Source organism: Macaca fascicularis, chromosome 6 (assembly GCF_037993035.2).
Source record: "Macaca fascicularis isolate 582-1 chromosome 6, T2T-MFA8v1.1".
In the NCBI taxonomy this organism is placed as follows: Eukaryota; Metazoa; Chordata; class Mammalia; order Primates; family Cercopithecidae; genus Macaca; species Macaca fascicularis.
Genome location: NC_088380.1, coordinates 153,646,954 through 153,664,288, shown reverse-complemented (window position 1 = coordinate 153,664,288; position 17,335 = coordinate 153,646,954). Strand labels below are relative to the sequence as shown.

The 17,335-nt window shown below is 38.3% G+C and overlaps 1 protein-coding gene across 30 annotated transcripts in view; it reads left to right on the top strand.

Moving 5' to 3' along the window:
* Positions 1-17,335, top strand: part of PPP2R2B (protein phosphatase 2 regulatory subunit Bbeta) — a 484,188-nt gene that overhangs the window by 221,556 nt on the left and 245,297 nt on the right. For 16 of the 30 annotated variants that reach the window (XM_005558159.3, XM_065546930.1, XM_065546926.1 and 13 more), the window contains one exon: positions 4,452-4,536. The exons of the other annotated variants lie outside the window; for them this stretch is intronic. In XM_005558159.3, the coding sequence (XP_005558216.1) occupies positions 4,500-4,536 (37 nt within the window). In that variant the 5' untranslated portion in view covers positions 4,452-4,499. The remainder of the gene's footprint in view (positions 1-4,451; positions 4,537-17,335) is intronic. 30 annotated transcript variants of the gene reach the window in all.

The following is a 17,335-nucleotide window of genomic DNA, read 5'->3' as shown; positions in this document are numbered from 1 at the left end:
TGGGAGGCCAAGGTGGGTGAATCACGAGGTCAGGAGAACGAGACCATCCTGGCTAACACGGTGAAACCCCGTCTCTACTAAAAATACAAAAAATTAGCCAGGCGTGGTGGCGGGCGCCTGTAGTCCCAGCTACTTGGGAGGCTGAGGCAAGAGAATGGCGTGAACCCGGGAGGTGGAGGTAGCAGTGAGCCGAGATCGCGCCACTGCCCTCCAGCCTGGGAGACAGAGACTCGGTCTCAAAAAAAAAAAAAAAAAAAAAAAAAAAAATCAGTTTGAATGCTGGAAGAGGAGTGATAAGTGAACACTGACTGTCAGATTCTATAGTAAGAATCCTTTTTAAGGTCTCTCACCTGAAGATCTAGGTGAAAGGGCTTTGGCAATGAGCCTGACCCTCAGGTTTATAGCCCCTTTGGTCCTTACCTCTTGGCTGCAACAAGAAAGGTAAGACGGTATCTCTTACTTCAGTCAATCATTTTATAAGGGGGACTAAGCAATGGTCTGGATGAGTCAGTGAAAATCAATTGCAATGATGGAAAACCCATCTAAGAAAAAATGTCCTAGAGCCAGTGAGTCAGAGCCAGCCCCTCTGCACATGAAAGATTTCAGTCTGTGTTTATTGACACAGAGGGTGGTTTTAATTACCCTGAAGGAATTTCTGGCATGTTTTGCCAAAGCCAGTTTTAAAATGTTTAATCAGTGGATTAGTGACTATCAGACCTACTGGAGAGGTCTGCGCATGGGGCAGCTGGGCAAGTGTAGTGTATTGCAATGAGGCTGTTAGTGACAGAGTATAGGTACATTTTGTCAGAGAAACATGGGAGAATACTACCATCCACTCATGAGACGATCTTGGCTTTAGAAAGTGTGGTGTGTTTTCTGTGTCAAAGGCTTGATTTCCTTCCTTGGTTTCATGAGCTAAGCAACCTCATGACCTCTGTTTTTGGTATACTGAAAAGGGAACATGGTTAAGATGGTCTAGAGCCAGAGTTTGAGTGATTAATCAAGCAATCAGTTCAAGCCACAACTAGCAACTTGAAAGAGTGAATATGTTTTTCTAAATTTCATAGGCCCAGGGAGAATGTATACTTAAAATAGCATGATTGCTTTTGTTTTACCTATTTGTGTGGACCTATAAAACATTTCAAGATGAGAGCTATAAAAGGAAAAGCAGAATGGTGGTGTCACATCACAAAGCAATTTTAATCTGCTAGATACCTTGAAAGGAAACCATAGCCCAAGATAAAGGTAAAATCACCAGAAAAAAAATTGTTTTCCTGATTTTTGTGTCTTTGCTCTTATATCTTTTGGTTGAATCTCTCCAATAAGATGTAAAAATACTTAATAGTGCTAAATACCATATTTTCTTCATCTCTCCAAGGTAAACTTCAGATAGAATTTCTCTTTTTTCCTTACACAAAACTGTCTTTCATACTACCTCCTTTCCCTGATGTTTTAATCTACAGATAGGCCATGTTCTACTCTCTAATGTAGACAAGCAAGAGACTTGGCACCTTGAAATTTGAATAGAAACCCAAAGGCATCTTTGCTACATTGAGCCCATGTTGTTGAGCTGCTATTTATGTACTGTTCATTTACATGGTAGTTTAGTGATATTCCTCGTTGCTTTCACAGAAAGGTTTATCAGGCTATTTCATACCTACATGAACTTATCTGGGGGTTTGCCAAGTTTACTGGCTCTTGACTCCTTCTTTTTATAAGATTTTTGTTTTGGGTTTAGAAGTACATGTGCAGGATTGTTAGATCTCTAAGTTGCATGTCACAGGGGTTTGCAACATGCAGATTATTTGGTTACCCAGGTCATATTTTACTCTCTTAACCATCAAAACAACTGATCAAATAGTTCACTTGTCTTTGGCACTGCTGATAGTTTTCAACTCTAAAGAATTCCCCCTTCCTCTGGCTTTTAAATTAGTTCATCAGTAAACCAACTTCACCAAACAGGTTGATACATTAGCAGCTAAATATTAGGCAAGGAAGGAGTTATATAAAGTGGTAATGCCATCTTGTACTTGTGGAGGGGTTTGTATTTCTGCAAAGTATTTTCACAGCTCTTGTTTACTCTGCACAACAAACATAAAGAGTAAATTGCCTTTCTTCTCATTTTCTCAGTTAGAAAACTGAGATCCAGTGGAGTTAATCAACTTGCCTATGATCACATGCCAGTTTATGGTGGAGAGAAGACTGAGGTTTAGAGACTGATTCATAAAACCAAGCTCTTTCTGTGATATCAGAATATGAGATAAATCAATAAACTCCTAACTAGATGAAATCTTACAGTCTTGGAAAAAAGTGCATCTGCTTGCTGACTCTCTGTAAGGCATTGACCACTAACATTTTTAGCACAAGTTTCTTTGGGTGGAACAACTTGGTGTGCCTTACACCTTTGATTTTGGGGCTTAGGCAGGGTTGTGTCTCATTCCTAAAGTCACTCATTGTTACTCTTGCCAAGTGGAAGAGTCTCTGGAACCACATTCCTGGACAGTGGTGCAAGCCTTAAAGCGCTAGGGTTTTGGTGATAATAAAGAAAAAGCCAATGGATTTAGTTCTATGTCATGGCTGTATATTGCGCCCAAATATCTAACTCACAGATATCTACCATTTGGAATCAGCAAGAAAATAGGTAAGAAAAACAATGGATTGATCATCACCAACACGATTCTGATCCCCAGAAACTAACATAAGGACAGAAAAGCAACATTTACTGAGTATTATGTGTATTTTTTGCCTCATTTCCATTTTATTATGTAAGCAGTGAAATCTTTGATAAAAAGATGGGCTCATTACTTAAATCCTCTTACTGCAGTTAACCCTATGTAAACCTAAGACAATAGTAGTAACTACCTTCCATGGTCGTTGTGAGGATTAAGTGATATAATACTTGTATATGGCTAGTTCAGTGCCTGACACAGATTAAGCATTCAATGAGTAGTTGGTTGTTTTTAGTAGTTTTAGATGACTTAAGTGGTCATAAGCATTATTTGCAATGGACTATGTGCACTTTTACGCTCCCAACCCTAGAGTTTAGAATAATGTGAAAAAAAGTAGTCAAGAAAACAGACTCTGGAGATGACTGGGTTTGTATCCTGGCCCCATCACTTACTAGTTCTTGGGCAAGTTATTTAACCTTGCTAAGCTCAGGTGCCTCATCTGTGAAATGAAGATAACAGTGCTTAACCTCATAAGGCTATTGTAAGTATTAAAAGTAACAGTGCCTGTAATGTGCTCAGGACAGTCCCAGGAACATAGTAGGTAGTAATTGCTAAATGATATTAGGCTGTATTTTCATTAATATTAGTACACTTATGTATATGCCTTAAGATATTACTGTTGAAAGACAGTTGTTCACAAAACAGAGGACAAATAAGTTAATACACTAACCTTAATCTTTGATCCAGTATCAGTACTGGCTGGTGGTGATTTGATCTCCTTTAAATAACAAACATAATCTGTTAGGTTGGATTCTTGTGTCAATCTAAACAAACTGCTGCCTTTTTCTGAATATGAAATAAAGCATTGAGGAAAATAAAATTCATTATCTGCTCCATGCACCATCAGGATATTTAAGGATAATAACTTTAAGATACTAAAAAATTAACAATAATGGATTAATTATGAACCTTTTTTTCTATATTAGTGGTATGTTGAAGCTTTCCATTAAGGCCTTTTTTTAAAATCTTACATGTTTATTTTGAATATTTCTTCTTATATTACCTTGTTCATAGCTTCTCATAGGGTATAACCTCTTAACTTCTGAACTCTTTCAGAGAAAGGGGGCTATTTCTAATGAGTGAGGTGACTTGCTTCTGCTCCTGAATAGTTCCTATTGCATAAAAGTTGTTCTGCACCAGAGCATCCTCTCTTTCACCCACTGCTCCTAGCCCTGCACCATAAAACCTTACCCCAAACACTGAGTATCCTGTCCACAGGACCCCGCTTTGGCTATATGAAGCCAGCCCTCCTAATCACTACAGCCTCTTCAAAACTCCCTAGATGCCATACAGCAGCTGTTTTCAAACTTTAACGTGCATTATTAGAACCACCTGACGTGTTTGTTAAAGACAAACTTCCAGGCTCCACCCCGTCAAGCTTAGAATAGGTCTGTAGGCCTGTGAGTTTGATTTTTTCAGTTTCCCAGGTAATCCTACTGTTGCTGATGATGATCACGAGCAACACTTTGAGACCCACGGCTCTACGTCTGTCTTCTCAAGCGAGAAGACAGTTCATTTCAGGTCGATGGGGCTGAGGCAAGGGAGCTTTTACAGTGTTGATTGTGTTACCTTGTTAGCCTGGATTTTGATGGGCCAGGAGCAAACTCTCCCAAAGAGATGGTAGGGGGTATGTAGAGAGTGTGTAAATGCACCTGTATGTTACCAAAAGTTGAAGCATCGCTACCTCCTGGAGTCTGGATCTGAACCCCATGTTTGTCACAGGAGCCAAGGGAGAACCCAAGACAGAGAATAGTGGCACAATAATGAAGCATGAATTATCCAGATGAAAACACCTATGGAAATAAAGGTATTCGTATTATTATTTATACCTACTCTTCTTGATAAAGTAGCAGTATAGAAGTGTTAAATAGTTCCAATTGCTTAAAAGTTGTTCCGTGGGACACAAATAAGTTAATTTACATTTTAAAAATAATTATTGTACATAGGAAGCATAATTTGATTTATTGTTTTAAGAACAAGAGCATATTTTGACCAAATGTACATGGGGATGATACATTATCATTGGTTATAAAATTACCAGGAGAGAAAGTGTTGGCTAAACAAGAATAGAGCCTGCTTTATTGATATTAGGTTTGTCGAATAAACTAGAGAACAAGGTAAATGTATTAACTGCTCAAACAAAGAAAAAGAGCTTTTGGGGTCAAGAGGCAAAGAAAGACAATATGGGCATCTTACTTTGAATATAACGAAAAATAAAAGTATCACTGAACGGGTAATTTCCAATGAGAAAATAGATCTAGAAATCATTGTGTAGGAAAAAACAACTTCTCACCTGTATCAAATATTCTAAAGTCCTTTCATTATTAACTCCTAAGTAGTTACACTTGATTTGGATGAAGCAGCATGGAGGCTTCTGCTAGGCTTTTTTATTCATTTCTCAATGCAGTGTGTGGTGAGGCTTTAGCTTTACAGCCTCCACATTTGGCTATGTTTTGTGGTAATGGAAAATAAAATTTAATCCAAAAGAACTGTATTTTGATTTAAGAAAAAGAATCATCAGAGATTCTCTTTAGAGGTGGAGTTTGTAACAGAGTTTGTATGAACCCTGAGACAGATCAAAGAGTACAACATTCAGAAGAGAAGAGCTCCCTTTAATAAAAGGAACGAAGGGGGAAAAAGGCTCTAGATAAATATTTTGTCATAGAGCTAATGAAATGTAAAAGGTGGTCACAGATCAAAAAGGGAAGAAAACAAAAAGCAGGTATGTGTGTATGTGTATGTATATTGTGTATGTGTATGCATATGTGTATGCATATATGTTTGTGAATATTCTCCACCAGACTATGGATAAAGATGTGTGAGGCATTTGTGTCCTAAGGGAACTATGCAATGTTAGCATTATACATTTATATAGACTCCATGCAGGTGACGTTTCTTAATGTTTTTATATAAAATAATAAAAGAGCAGGGTTTGTTTTTAAATAATGTTGGTGATGTGAGGTAGAGTTCAGCTCTTCCCTTGCTATTGAAAAATTACCTTTTGCTGTCTGGTCCAATTGAATTATATCTGTTGTAATTTCAATGTACGATTTTTTTTTTCATTCCTACCAACTAAGTAACACTTTCAGTGCATTTTAATATAATACTGATTGGGGTTTGAGTTTTTTTTGGTTTGCCCTTGATGATGTTGCTTTAATGAGATGAAACTGAATAGCTTTGAGTAGATTTCCCTGGAGCTTCCAACTTTTATGCCCCTTATTCCTCCTCCAAGATGGAGGGAGAAAAAAGTATTTTGTTATTTGGTCAAATTTTATGACTTGTGTTATATCAGACTCAAAATTTCTAAAAACATAAAAACTGTGAGAGACAGTTCAGATTCCAAATTTCAGGAGTTTCTTGTGAAGAATAGCCAGGATAAACATCTGCTTTTCACTGTGCCTCATCAAGTCCAAATGTTTCTAAAAAATCCCTTCAAAGTACAAAGACAGTGCCCTTCTCCAAATTTTGAGGGTTGGTGACTATATAAGCATTATGCACAGCTTAGTGATAAGTGTGAGGTACAAGGTGAGTGTGTGTGTATACACACGTCTGTGTTTTAATAGAATGTTAAGAGTCACTTCAAGGTGTCATTTTCACAGGTTTAGTTACTTTCTTCAGAAATTGAATCTATTAGAATTTGAGACAGCCTTGGTGAAAAGAGGTTGGTCAATATATACAAATATACGGTTAGATAAAAGGTATAAATTCTAATGTTTGATAGAGTACATGACTGTAGTTAGCAACAATGTATTGCATATTTCAAAGAAGCTAGAAGAATTTGAAATGTTCCCAACACATAGAAATAATAAATTCTCAAGGTGATCGATAACCCCAGTACTGTTACTTGATCATTATACATTCTGTGCATGTAATAAAATATCACATGTACCCCATAAATATGTAACATATTATGTATTTTTAAAATTGCCTTGAATTTTGACATGAGATTATGATCATTTAAGAGCAGTATAAGACATGAAGCCATGTAGGGCTCTCTGATTTTCTAAAATCCATTCCAGTGCAAAATAATAATTTAATGTGTGTCAGCAGATTGGTAATAAAGAGTCTGGCATCCATCCTTTTACTTATTAAGTATTTATTGTGCACTTACTATGTGTCTGATGCTGTACTCGGCGCTGGGGATGCAAAAGTTTAATATATAGATCTGGTCTCTACCGTTAAAGAACTTGTGGTTTAGTAGGGGACACATGCAGGACAACAGGCAATTATAATGCAGAATGAGAGGTTCTCTGATGAAGGAAGTACAAGGGACTGTGAAATGACATAAGAAGGGCTCATGAGGAACCAGATGGCTAAACTGAGACCTGAAGGCTGAGGAGGAGGGAAGAAGAATGAAAAGTATTCCAAGCAGGGAGAATGGTAGTCAAGACGACGGTTAGTCCCACCTCAGTTATTTAGTAATTGGGTGACTTTAGGAAAAAGTCTATCTTAGATATTTTATTTTCCTTATCATTCTGTGGGAGATGGAGATGGTGGCCATAGTGGATACTGCCGCTGGTGGAAAAAAATGATAGCAGTTAATATGTATTGAGCACTATTATGTGCCATGTAGTGTACTAAGCCTTTTCCATGCATTAGTTACCTAATTAGGGTTTTGAAATCACCTTTTGAGGTAGGCACCATTATTATCTGTTTCACAGATGAGCAAAGAGAAACTCAGAAAGGTTAAGAAACTTGCTCAAAGTCACCTTATTAGCAGTAGAAAAGCCAGGATTTGAAAACAGACAAGTTTAACTTAGAACCTGTGTTTTGCACTATTACTATACTATTCATAATCTAGCTTTCATAAGCTGATAAAAGATGAGCAGGATAATGGATTGAAAGGACTTTTTAAACTACATGGAACTCTATACTATCATTCTGCATTTTAAACTGGGGCATGAATCATGTGGTTGGTAGCTAGTCCAGAATAAAAAGTAAAAATGATTGCAGCAATATATGGGCTGCCATTTCTTGATTTGTTAGCAATGCCTCTAATTCTATGACCTCAACACATTAGTAGTCAAAAGTGGCATTTCCTAGGGGACATTTTTTGAAGCAACAGAACATTAGATAAGATGGACCATGGGTTTGCTCCTAAATGGCAACTGCTATGTTAGAAAGTTCTCAAACATTCCTAAGATCTTTAATCTCTGTTAATCACTCCATGCCCCTCTGTGACTGCTCAGCACAAAATGAAATGGAGGCTTGGCAATTATCCAATTCCTTTGAAGACTCTTGCCTCTTAATGCGGATAATCCAAAGCTCCAATTGCACTTTAAAAAATTCTAGATTACCAGGTTCACTCAGGTATACATACTCTCTACTCTGCCTCCACTTTTTTTGCCAAATAGACCTTTTTCCTGTCACTTCTATGTTTCTGGTAATTCCCAGTGTGCTCCCTGCATTTATCTCAACTCTAATCAGCCATTGTATTGTGAACTTAGGACAGTCTGTACAATTGTCCTGTAAGCAGGTCCATGTTGCTGGCCAACACATTAGCAGTCATTGGGAATTGTTGAGAATGTTTGGAGAGAGGTGGTCACACAATCTTTTGGCACAAAGAGCATGTCTCCACTACAAAGGCAAAGACTGGTTCTACAGTAGGTGGAACCACAATGAATCAAAATAATGAATTCTTCTGCATCATAGTTCAATTCCAGAGGCTAATTGTTAATTTAAGTCCTGCTCATGGCCTGATAACAGGGCTTTCCTTTTGGAAACTTGACTGAGCTAGTGTGAAAGGCAAGACTGTTATTCAGATATACTAGTGAAATGCAAACAGTTTCACATATTAATGGTCACTAATGACCTGTAGTCAGGCTATGATTTGTTAGGTTAAAAACAAAGGCACAATTAGTTTATTTGTTCAGGAGTGTAAACAGAGGGCTTTGTCAATCCGTAGATTGTTCTTCTCCATTGGAGACAGTAGGCTGGAGCATTCCACTTAAGCTGTGGCATTTGAGGACTGCATTTTCCTATCTTGAGATTCTCCCAGCTTCCTGTCCCCTCATAAGCCTGCAGCCTTGATCAAAAGGGAATGAAGAGGATGCTGTTATTGGTCCCCTTTCTCTGTGGCTTTGCTTTTTGATAAGTGAACCACTTTAATTTTAATTTTTTTCTTTCAGTTCCACTCTGGTCTCATGCTTCAAATAGCTAATTTTCTCAAAGCATCACCATTTCTTCAGCAAACATGTAACACATAATTGAGGTCAAATTATGCTCCAAATGCTCTCCTAGACCTCAAGACTTTTAATGATTATCCAGAGAGTACTGACCCCATCTGCAAAATTTACAACTTCTCCATAGGTGTCGTAAGATTTCCTGTACCACTAACTACTACTTGTAAGCTTATCACTAAAAAAAAAAATGAAGAATCTCTTGAAATGTAACAGCTGCTCTGTTGAGATATGCATCTTAGAGAGCAAGGCACTTTGATCTTTTGGGGTGCATCAAAGCTGACAATAGAGATTTTGAGGGATTATAGTGACTCCTTAGAAAGGGTATAAGTGTTTTGCCTACACTTATTTAATTTGAGAAAGTGAGTATATTTCAATTCTTAAAGGAAACCATGGCATTAAAACAGAAAATTATTTAATCCTTCATCAAGTAAAAAGAAAAGACTGTGATCCACCTTGTACCACAAAGCAATAATGATGCAGGTTATCCCAGTGAGGCGTTTGGATCACTTAAAATCATGATGAAGCAATGATTATGCCTATTATCTATTTTAATAAATGTAAATCGCTGTGGAGAAACAAACCATTTTATGCCACTTGAATCCTTTTCAAGGAAGCCTGAATCCTTTTTGCATGGCTTAGATGTATTACTGTCATTTTCCCTTCACTAGATTGAATAAAAGCACTTAAATCAGAACTTTGTTAGTGTACCCTCTTGTACTGTTTGCCCTAATAAATTGTTGTGATTTTAGTCTTTGAAATCCATATTTTGTAACATTTGCAAATTTATCTGTAGTCCCTTCCAGAATTGAGATTATGGGGTAAATTCAATAGTAAGTCAACATGTACATTATATGTGCCAAGCACTAGGGGGACAGCAGTGGAACATGGAACTCATGTGGAACATGATCTCTTTCCTTGTTAGCACTAATAGCAATCAGCAGTCATTTTATTTACTCATTTGTATGTGGTTTATCCTCTCTTCTTGAAGGTGAGCACCTGTCTCTTGGCTAGTGTGTATCCCAGGTTCTAACACAGTGCTTGGAATCTGGTAAATATGCTCAGTATATATTTGTTGAATGTTGAATGAAATCCAGGCCCAATGGTGGGAGCTTGAAAGCCAATAGTAGCATTTGGGATATTGTGAAATAAAGCAAAATTACTTGATAAACAGATCTCTAGGGACAGAATTAGGAGATGATCGGCACCATTGTGAACCTTTATTGCATGAGATTGTTTCTTCATGTCCTCTTATGTCTACTTGTATGTAATACTGAGTAATATTTCGATATGATAAAAAGGACCTCCTGTTTATTTGGAAACTACCAAAGCCTGGCAGTGATATTTATTATACTCATCCTTGGAGTGACCAATCAAATTTATTATGTGAAATGACATATTCTTCTGAATCCAAAGATAATTTTAATATTCTGGAAAGTCTTTACAGTGGTATGGATAGATTGTGTGGTCATGTTTCAGTCATTTACCTGATAGATGTTTATCGGGCACTTATTGTGTGCCAGGTATGGGGTTAGGTACCAGGAATATGGAGTGACAAGGCCCTCTGGGGAAATATATTGATAAAGAATAATAAACATAAATGTACAATTGCATCTGTGACAAGCACTCTTAAGGAAGAGTTAGTGGTACTCTGAGAATGTGTAGTAAGAGGATTATTGGACCCAGACAGAGAAGGCTTCCCTGGTGAAAGAATAATTGCTAAATCCTAAAGTCATCATAGGAGTTAGCTATGTTGAAGAGGGGATGGGAAGATGACCCAGGCAGGGAGAACTGCATGTACAAGGGCTTTATGGTAGTAGCAGTAGAGACTGTGTGTGTTCAAAGAAGTGAAAGGTGGCCAGTGTGGATTAAGTTCCCACAGGGTGAACATTAGGCAGAAGTCACATCTTGCGGAGTCTTGCAAAAATATATGAGCCGTTTTTACTTTTTATCTTAAGAGTAATAGGAAACCATTAAAATGTTTAAATGTGGGGAAGATTGGGGAAAGTGACCAAGTTTGCTTTTCAAAAATACTATTCTGGCTGCAGTACAAAGAATAGATTGGAAAGGGTCTAGAATAGATTTAAAGAGACACGTGCCTTATTCACATGAAACTGACACAAAATGTACATAATATATGCCCATGTGAAGCAGTCCCTGCATAAAGCATGTACCCTGGAAAAAGATTCAAGATGAGCTCCTCCGTGGTATAATACAGACCTCTTCAAATTCCTCTATGTCATGCACATACCTTACCCAGACATAAATTAGCATCATTAATGCAGAGTGTCACGTTAGAGCCCAGTTATACTTCCAGCTGATGCATCACTTTAGCACCTTTCTCTTTGTGCTTTACCCTCCACTTTCAAAGGCTGTTCTCAGGTCTTATTTTCCTTCCTAGAAGTGTGAGATTGGTTTTTCTGCTGTGCTATTGGAGTGATCCTCCACTTAGAGTCTAATCTGCCATGGCTTTGTGCCTGTTTGTCAGGAACTTCGAGGATGTATTAAGACATTATACAGGGTAGAAGCTCTGTTTTGACAATGATTATGCCTATTATCTATTTTAATAAATGTAAATTGCTGTGGAGAAACAAACCATTTTATGCCACTTGAATCCTTTTCAGGGAAGCCTGAATCCTTTTTTGCATGACTTAGATGTATTACTGTCATTTTCCCTTCACTGGATTGGATAAAAGCACTTAAATCAGACCTTTGTTAGTGCACCCTCTTGTAGTGTTTGCCCTAATAAATTGTTGTGATTTTAGTCTTTGAAATCCATATTTTGTAACATTTGCAAATTTATCTGTAGTCCCTTCCAGAATTGAGATTATGGGGTAAATTCAACAGTAAGTCAACATGTACATTATATGTGCCAAGCACTATACTTGGGATACAGCAATGACTAAAGCACTAATTCTGCCTTTAAGAAGCTTACAGTCGTTTCTCACTAGTGGAGTGGGAATTGACACATAAGCAAGAGGAGGATGTTAGAATGCTACATGTGGTAATGAATTAAAGTTAGAGACATCAACAAGAACCCCTGCTTAACTTTATATATACACAAGTGACTACATACAGAAATATTTATGTAGACATACATAGGGTTGTATGCACACATATATTTCTTTCTGTGTCAGCTGAGAGGGCCTAAAAGAGATGGCATCCCAGTAGCAACTAGCACCCAGATCTTGATTTCTAAAACCATTATTTAATAAAAGGAACCAGGAATTCTTGGAGAAATGTCTGATGCTACTACTAGCAAAGGAAATATATGAGTCTGGAGCCTCTTATAGAACCAGAAAATAAAGAAGCACTTAAAAAAAAAAAAAAGGAAAAAAGCCTGCGTTGATGGAGCTATGTCAAAAGGACACAGAAATCAACTGGAAGAGCTCCTAATGGCCAAAGTGGAACAATCTGAACAATAAAATATAGCATTGAATTCTATCTCAAAGTATAAAATCAATATCCATGAATTCATACTGGTATAAGTAAATGATTGAATAAATAGGAGAGAAGAAGAAAATCTCCCATGCAGAACTCCAAATAAATTGTTCCAATAACATACCTTTGAGGAAGACAGCAAGTTGGCATAGCTCCCTATGCCTTAAGGATGGGGCTGTACATCATGACTTCTTTCTAAGAGTACAGAGTACAGTTTGGAGGAGAGGGGAGTAACTTTACAATGGAGAAACCTGACAAACATTTCTTCAACCAGGTGATCAAGACCAACATGAACATAATGCATGTTGATAGTAGATACCCTTGATTGATGTGATAGGATGGAAATGGCACTTTATCTCTGTGTTCTTCAATAATGAGAAAAACGTCAAACAAATTCCACTGGAGGGGCATCCTACAGTATACCTCACTACTATTCCTCAAAACTGTCAAGATCATCAAAGGTAAGGTAAGTCTGAGAAATTGCCACAGCCTCAAGGAGCCTGAGGAGCCATGACAACTAAGTGTAATGTACCATCCTGGGTAGGATCCTAGAATAGAAAAAGGACATTAGAAAACTAAGGAAGTCTGAATGAACTATGGACTTTGGTTAATGATAACATATCAATATTGCTTCATTAATTATACAAATGTACCACACTAACATAAGATGTTCACAATAGGAGAAACTGCAAGAGGTATAGAAGAGCTCTCTGTACTATCTGTTGCATTTTTCTGTCAATCTAAATCTATTTTAAAAAATAAAATCTATTAAGATTTAAAAAAAACCAAACCCTAAAGAATAAGAAAATACAGTCTAGTGGGGGGAGCCAGTAAGTTGGTAGACAATTATAACACGGGTAAAATGACAGGAGTATGGACAGCTATTGGGAAAAACATGATGTGGCATCTAACTTGTCTTTTAAATCCTGATTTGACAACTTTGGGAAAATTCCTTAAACTTGCTGAGCTTTCATTTCCTCATCTCTAAAATGGTGATAACACCTGCACAAGTCAACATAGGCTTCCAAGCCAAGCCACAGGAGCTCGTATCCCCTGCTATGGGGCTGGGTGATTTACTAAATCCATCTGGGCTTTAGTTCCCCATCAGTGAATGGGATAATAAGAGAATAATATAATAGGAAAATAATAAGTACCTACCTTAAGGAGTTTTCTTGAAGCCTGAGAAAATATATTTGAAGTGCTTGGAACAAGTCTTGGCACACAGTACTTAAATGCTGCTGCTGCTGCTGTCTGCTCACAGGTTTGTGGTGAGGATTCAGTGGGAGAATCGTGGAGACTACTTAGTGCATGACTAGGTTTGGGCATGTGGCTTGTGTTCTACATCCACCACCTACAGAGCACAAGCCCCGTGGTAGGTTCCCGGAGGCCAGGAGATGCTTTCCCTTGCAAGGCAGACACCTATGTACCAGACATTCCTGCTACTTCTAACCTTAAGCTGAGAATAGAGTGGAAGTTGACCAGATAAAAGGAGAGTAATGGATATGGGTTCTGTAAAAGGAAAAAAATCCAAAAACCAAAAGAAGCATGGCACCTTTACAGAACAGTGGAGTTCAGAATGACTGGAGTGAGGAGCCTAAGAGGAGGAGGAAGTAGGCAAGAGGAGGAAGTAAGTCTGTATTATGTCAGGAATTAAAGGCTGAATTGAAGATTTGAACTTTATTCTGGGGTTAGTGGACAACTACAGGCAGGTCAAGCAAGAAGGCAACATGTAAGACTTTTACACTGTCTATTGTTGGAAAACAATGGGATAGAGGTGGAAGACCAGTTAGGAAGCTACTTCAGTTGTACAGATCAGTTGAGAGATTACGGTGGCCTAAATGATGGTTAATAGATGGAATTAGAATTAAAGGATTTGAACAGTAGGGTAAATAGTGATTCTAAAATTGTATGAAGATATTTTCCCACCCAATAGTCTGATGTATTATAGTTGATGATACTTGGACAATGTTCTAAGATCTACGTGAGATAAGAATACTGTAGAATAACATAAGAATTTAAGGCAGTGGCTTTGAGACTTCTAAATATTTTTCACCCTCAATATATACCATTATAGGCAAGTTTAAGAAAAATTAATAAGCATTAAAATCAGATTAACTCTGAAATGATGAGGGAATAGAGGAGTATTCTAGACTAGCATCACTCCAATAGAAATCTAACACAAGCCACATATGTAATTTTAATTTTTTTGTAGCTACTTTTAAAAAAAATAAAGAATACAGATAAAATTAATTTTTTTTGAGACAGAGTCTCTCTCTGTCACCCAGGCTCGAGTGCAGTGCCATGATCTCGGCTCACTGCAACCTCCACCTCCCTGGTTCCAGCGATTCTCCTGCCTCAGCCTCCTGGGTAGCTGGGATTACAGGCATGTGCCACCATGCCTAGCTAATTTTCGTATTTTTAGTAGAGATGGGGTTTCACCATCCTTGGTCAGGCTGGTCTCAAACTCCTGACTTCATGACCCATCTGTCTTAGTCTCCCAGAGTGCTGGGATTATAGGCGTGAGCCACCATGCCCAACTTTTTTTTTTTTTTAATGGAGTCTCACTCTGTCGCCCAGGCTGGAGTGTGGTGGCGCGATCTTGGCTCCCTGCAACCTCCGCCTCCCAGGTTTAAGTGACTCTCCTGCCTCAGTCTCCTGAGTAGCTAGGATTACAGGTACATGCCACCATGCCCAGCTAATTTTTGTATTTCTTGTAGAGATGGGTTTTGCCTTGTTGCCCAGGCTGGTTACAAACTCTTGGGTTCAAGCAATCCACCCACCTCTGCCTCCCAAAGTGCTGGGATTACAGTCGCAAGTCACTGCACTTGGCCAGATAAAATTAATTTTAATGTTTTAATCCAATGTATCAAACATATTATTTTAATATCTAATCAAAATGACAATTATGAGATGTTATATTCTTTTTCTCATATTGTCTTCAGAACTCAGTGTATATTTTACACTTACGGCACATTGAATTCAGACTGGTGTCATTTCAAGTGAGCAATAATGGCCCGTGGTTAGTGGCTACTGTGTTGCACAGTGCAGGTCTGGAGTTCCCAAAGTTAGTCAAAAGTAGTTTAGATTTATACTTGCTGGAGGAATTCTTTTTTAAAACAAGGTAATCAACATTCCTATTCCAGTATGTGCACATGGGAAACAGAATTTAGTGTACATACTCAAATTGCCTATTTTACTCCATGTATACTTTTCGAGCACTCACTGTATGGTCATGGAGCATCAACTATGTTAGCACGAGTGATGGTTCACACATTGGAGCTCCAATCATGAGCTGACCACACACGGTGTCTGTCCTTCAGCTTACACCTTTATGGAGGAGACCCGAATAAAACAGAAAATGAAATAGTCATAAATTTGCCAGGCGCGGTGGCTCATGCCTGTAATTCCAGCACTTTAGGAGGCCGAGGCAGGTGGATCACGAGGTCAGGAGATTGAGACCGTCTTAGCTAACACGGTGAAACGCTGTCTCTACTAAAAATACAAAAAATTAACGGGGCGTGGTGGCGGGTGCCTGTAGTCCCAGCTACTCAGGAGGCTGAGGCAGGAGAATGGCATGAACCCGGGAAGTGGAGCTTGCAGTGAGCCAAGATTGTGCCACTGCACTCCAGCCTGGGCAACAGAGTGAGACTCCGTTTCCAAAAAAAAAAAAAAAAAAAAAAGAAAGAAAGAAACAAAAAGAAAAAAGAAATAGTCATAAATTATGCTATGATGAAAACAAAAGAGGGGTTGAGATGCTGGATAACAATGATGAGATGGCTTTAGATGATTTCAGTTCAGATGACATAAGCTGGGAGATAAAGGATGAAAATGAGTCAGCCATACAAGAATTGGTGGGAAAGCTGATCAAGTAGAAGAAATAGCATGTCCAAGAGCCCTGAGACTTGTGTATGCAAAGAATCAAAAAGTGAGCGTGGCTGAAGGCTGGCAAGGGAAGGAGAGAGTGGTGTGAGATAAAGAAATGGACAAAAGCCGGATCTCATGGACTTTGTAAGCTGTGGAATGGAGTTGGAATGTTATTCTAAGGGCTGTGAAATCTACAGAGCTTTCAGGGAAGGGGCTTCTTGATTAAGAAGACTGCCTTAACCTCAGGTCACTGTGTAGACTAAAGGTAAAAATGCAATAAGCGAAAGTTGGAAGAAAGTTCTGCAATCTCACAAGGTTATTGAGAGAAAGATAGAATAAGGTAGTAAAAGTTCTGGAATGACAACATACTGATTTATAGATGCAAAGTGCTGGGAAGAAAAGAAGAAAGGGGGTTGTTAAACCCAGCTGGTTTTGTTGAGCTGCTCCTTGTAAAGGAATTGCATACTTTCAGTGTTCAGGGTGCTTTCTGAATGGAATCTTAAATTTGTTTTCAAAAAACTAAGTTGCACAGAATGGAGCTGGGCATGCAGGTCTTCTGCCCTCTCTGTGGTTTCTGGTTTTCCAGATAAATGGTTGGCTGTTCCTGACATGAATGCTCACAGGTGCATGATGACGTCTTGCTGAGGGTCCTGCCAACAGTTTGTGTATGTGGAGAAAGAGCAAGAATCCTAGGAAGCTAGGAGAGAAGACAGCCTTTTATTTGTCTGGCATTTTGGATGTTTCAGTATATTTTTGAAATCATTATCTCAGGGTCATGATAACTCTGTAAGATAAAAGAAGCAAGTAGAACCATTCCCAAGTTATAGAAGAATAAACAGAGGGTTTGAGAAGTGAAGGGTTAGTTTGTGGCCAAAATAGACCTTGAGATGATATCATCTAATTTGTACTTTTTTCTCTTGTGCGAGAGAACACCTGTGACTATTCTAATCCTACACCAATCTGTTACAAACCCCTCTTTTAGCAATGTATAAAATAAGGTCTAAGCTCATTGGGAATAAGTTTCCTTTGGGGCTATTTGAAACCTTATCTACTCTATCACTACAGGGTAAAGAGAGGGTGGAGTTGTTGTATATTATACATTATTGGTAAAGCAATTTGATT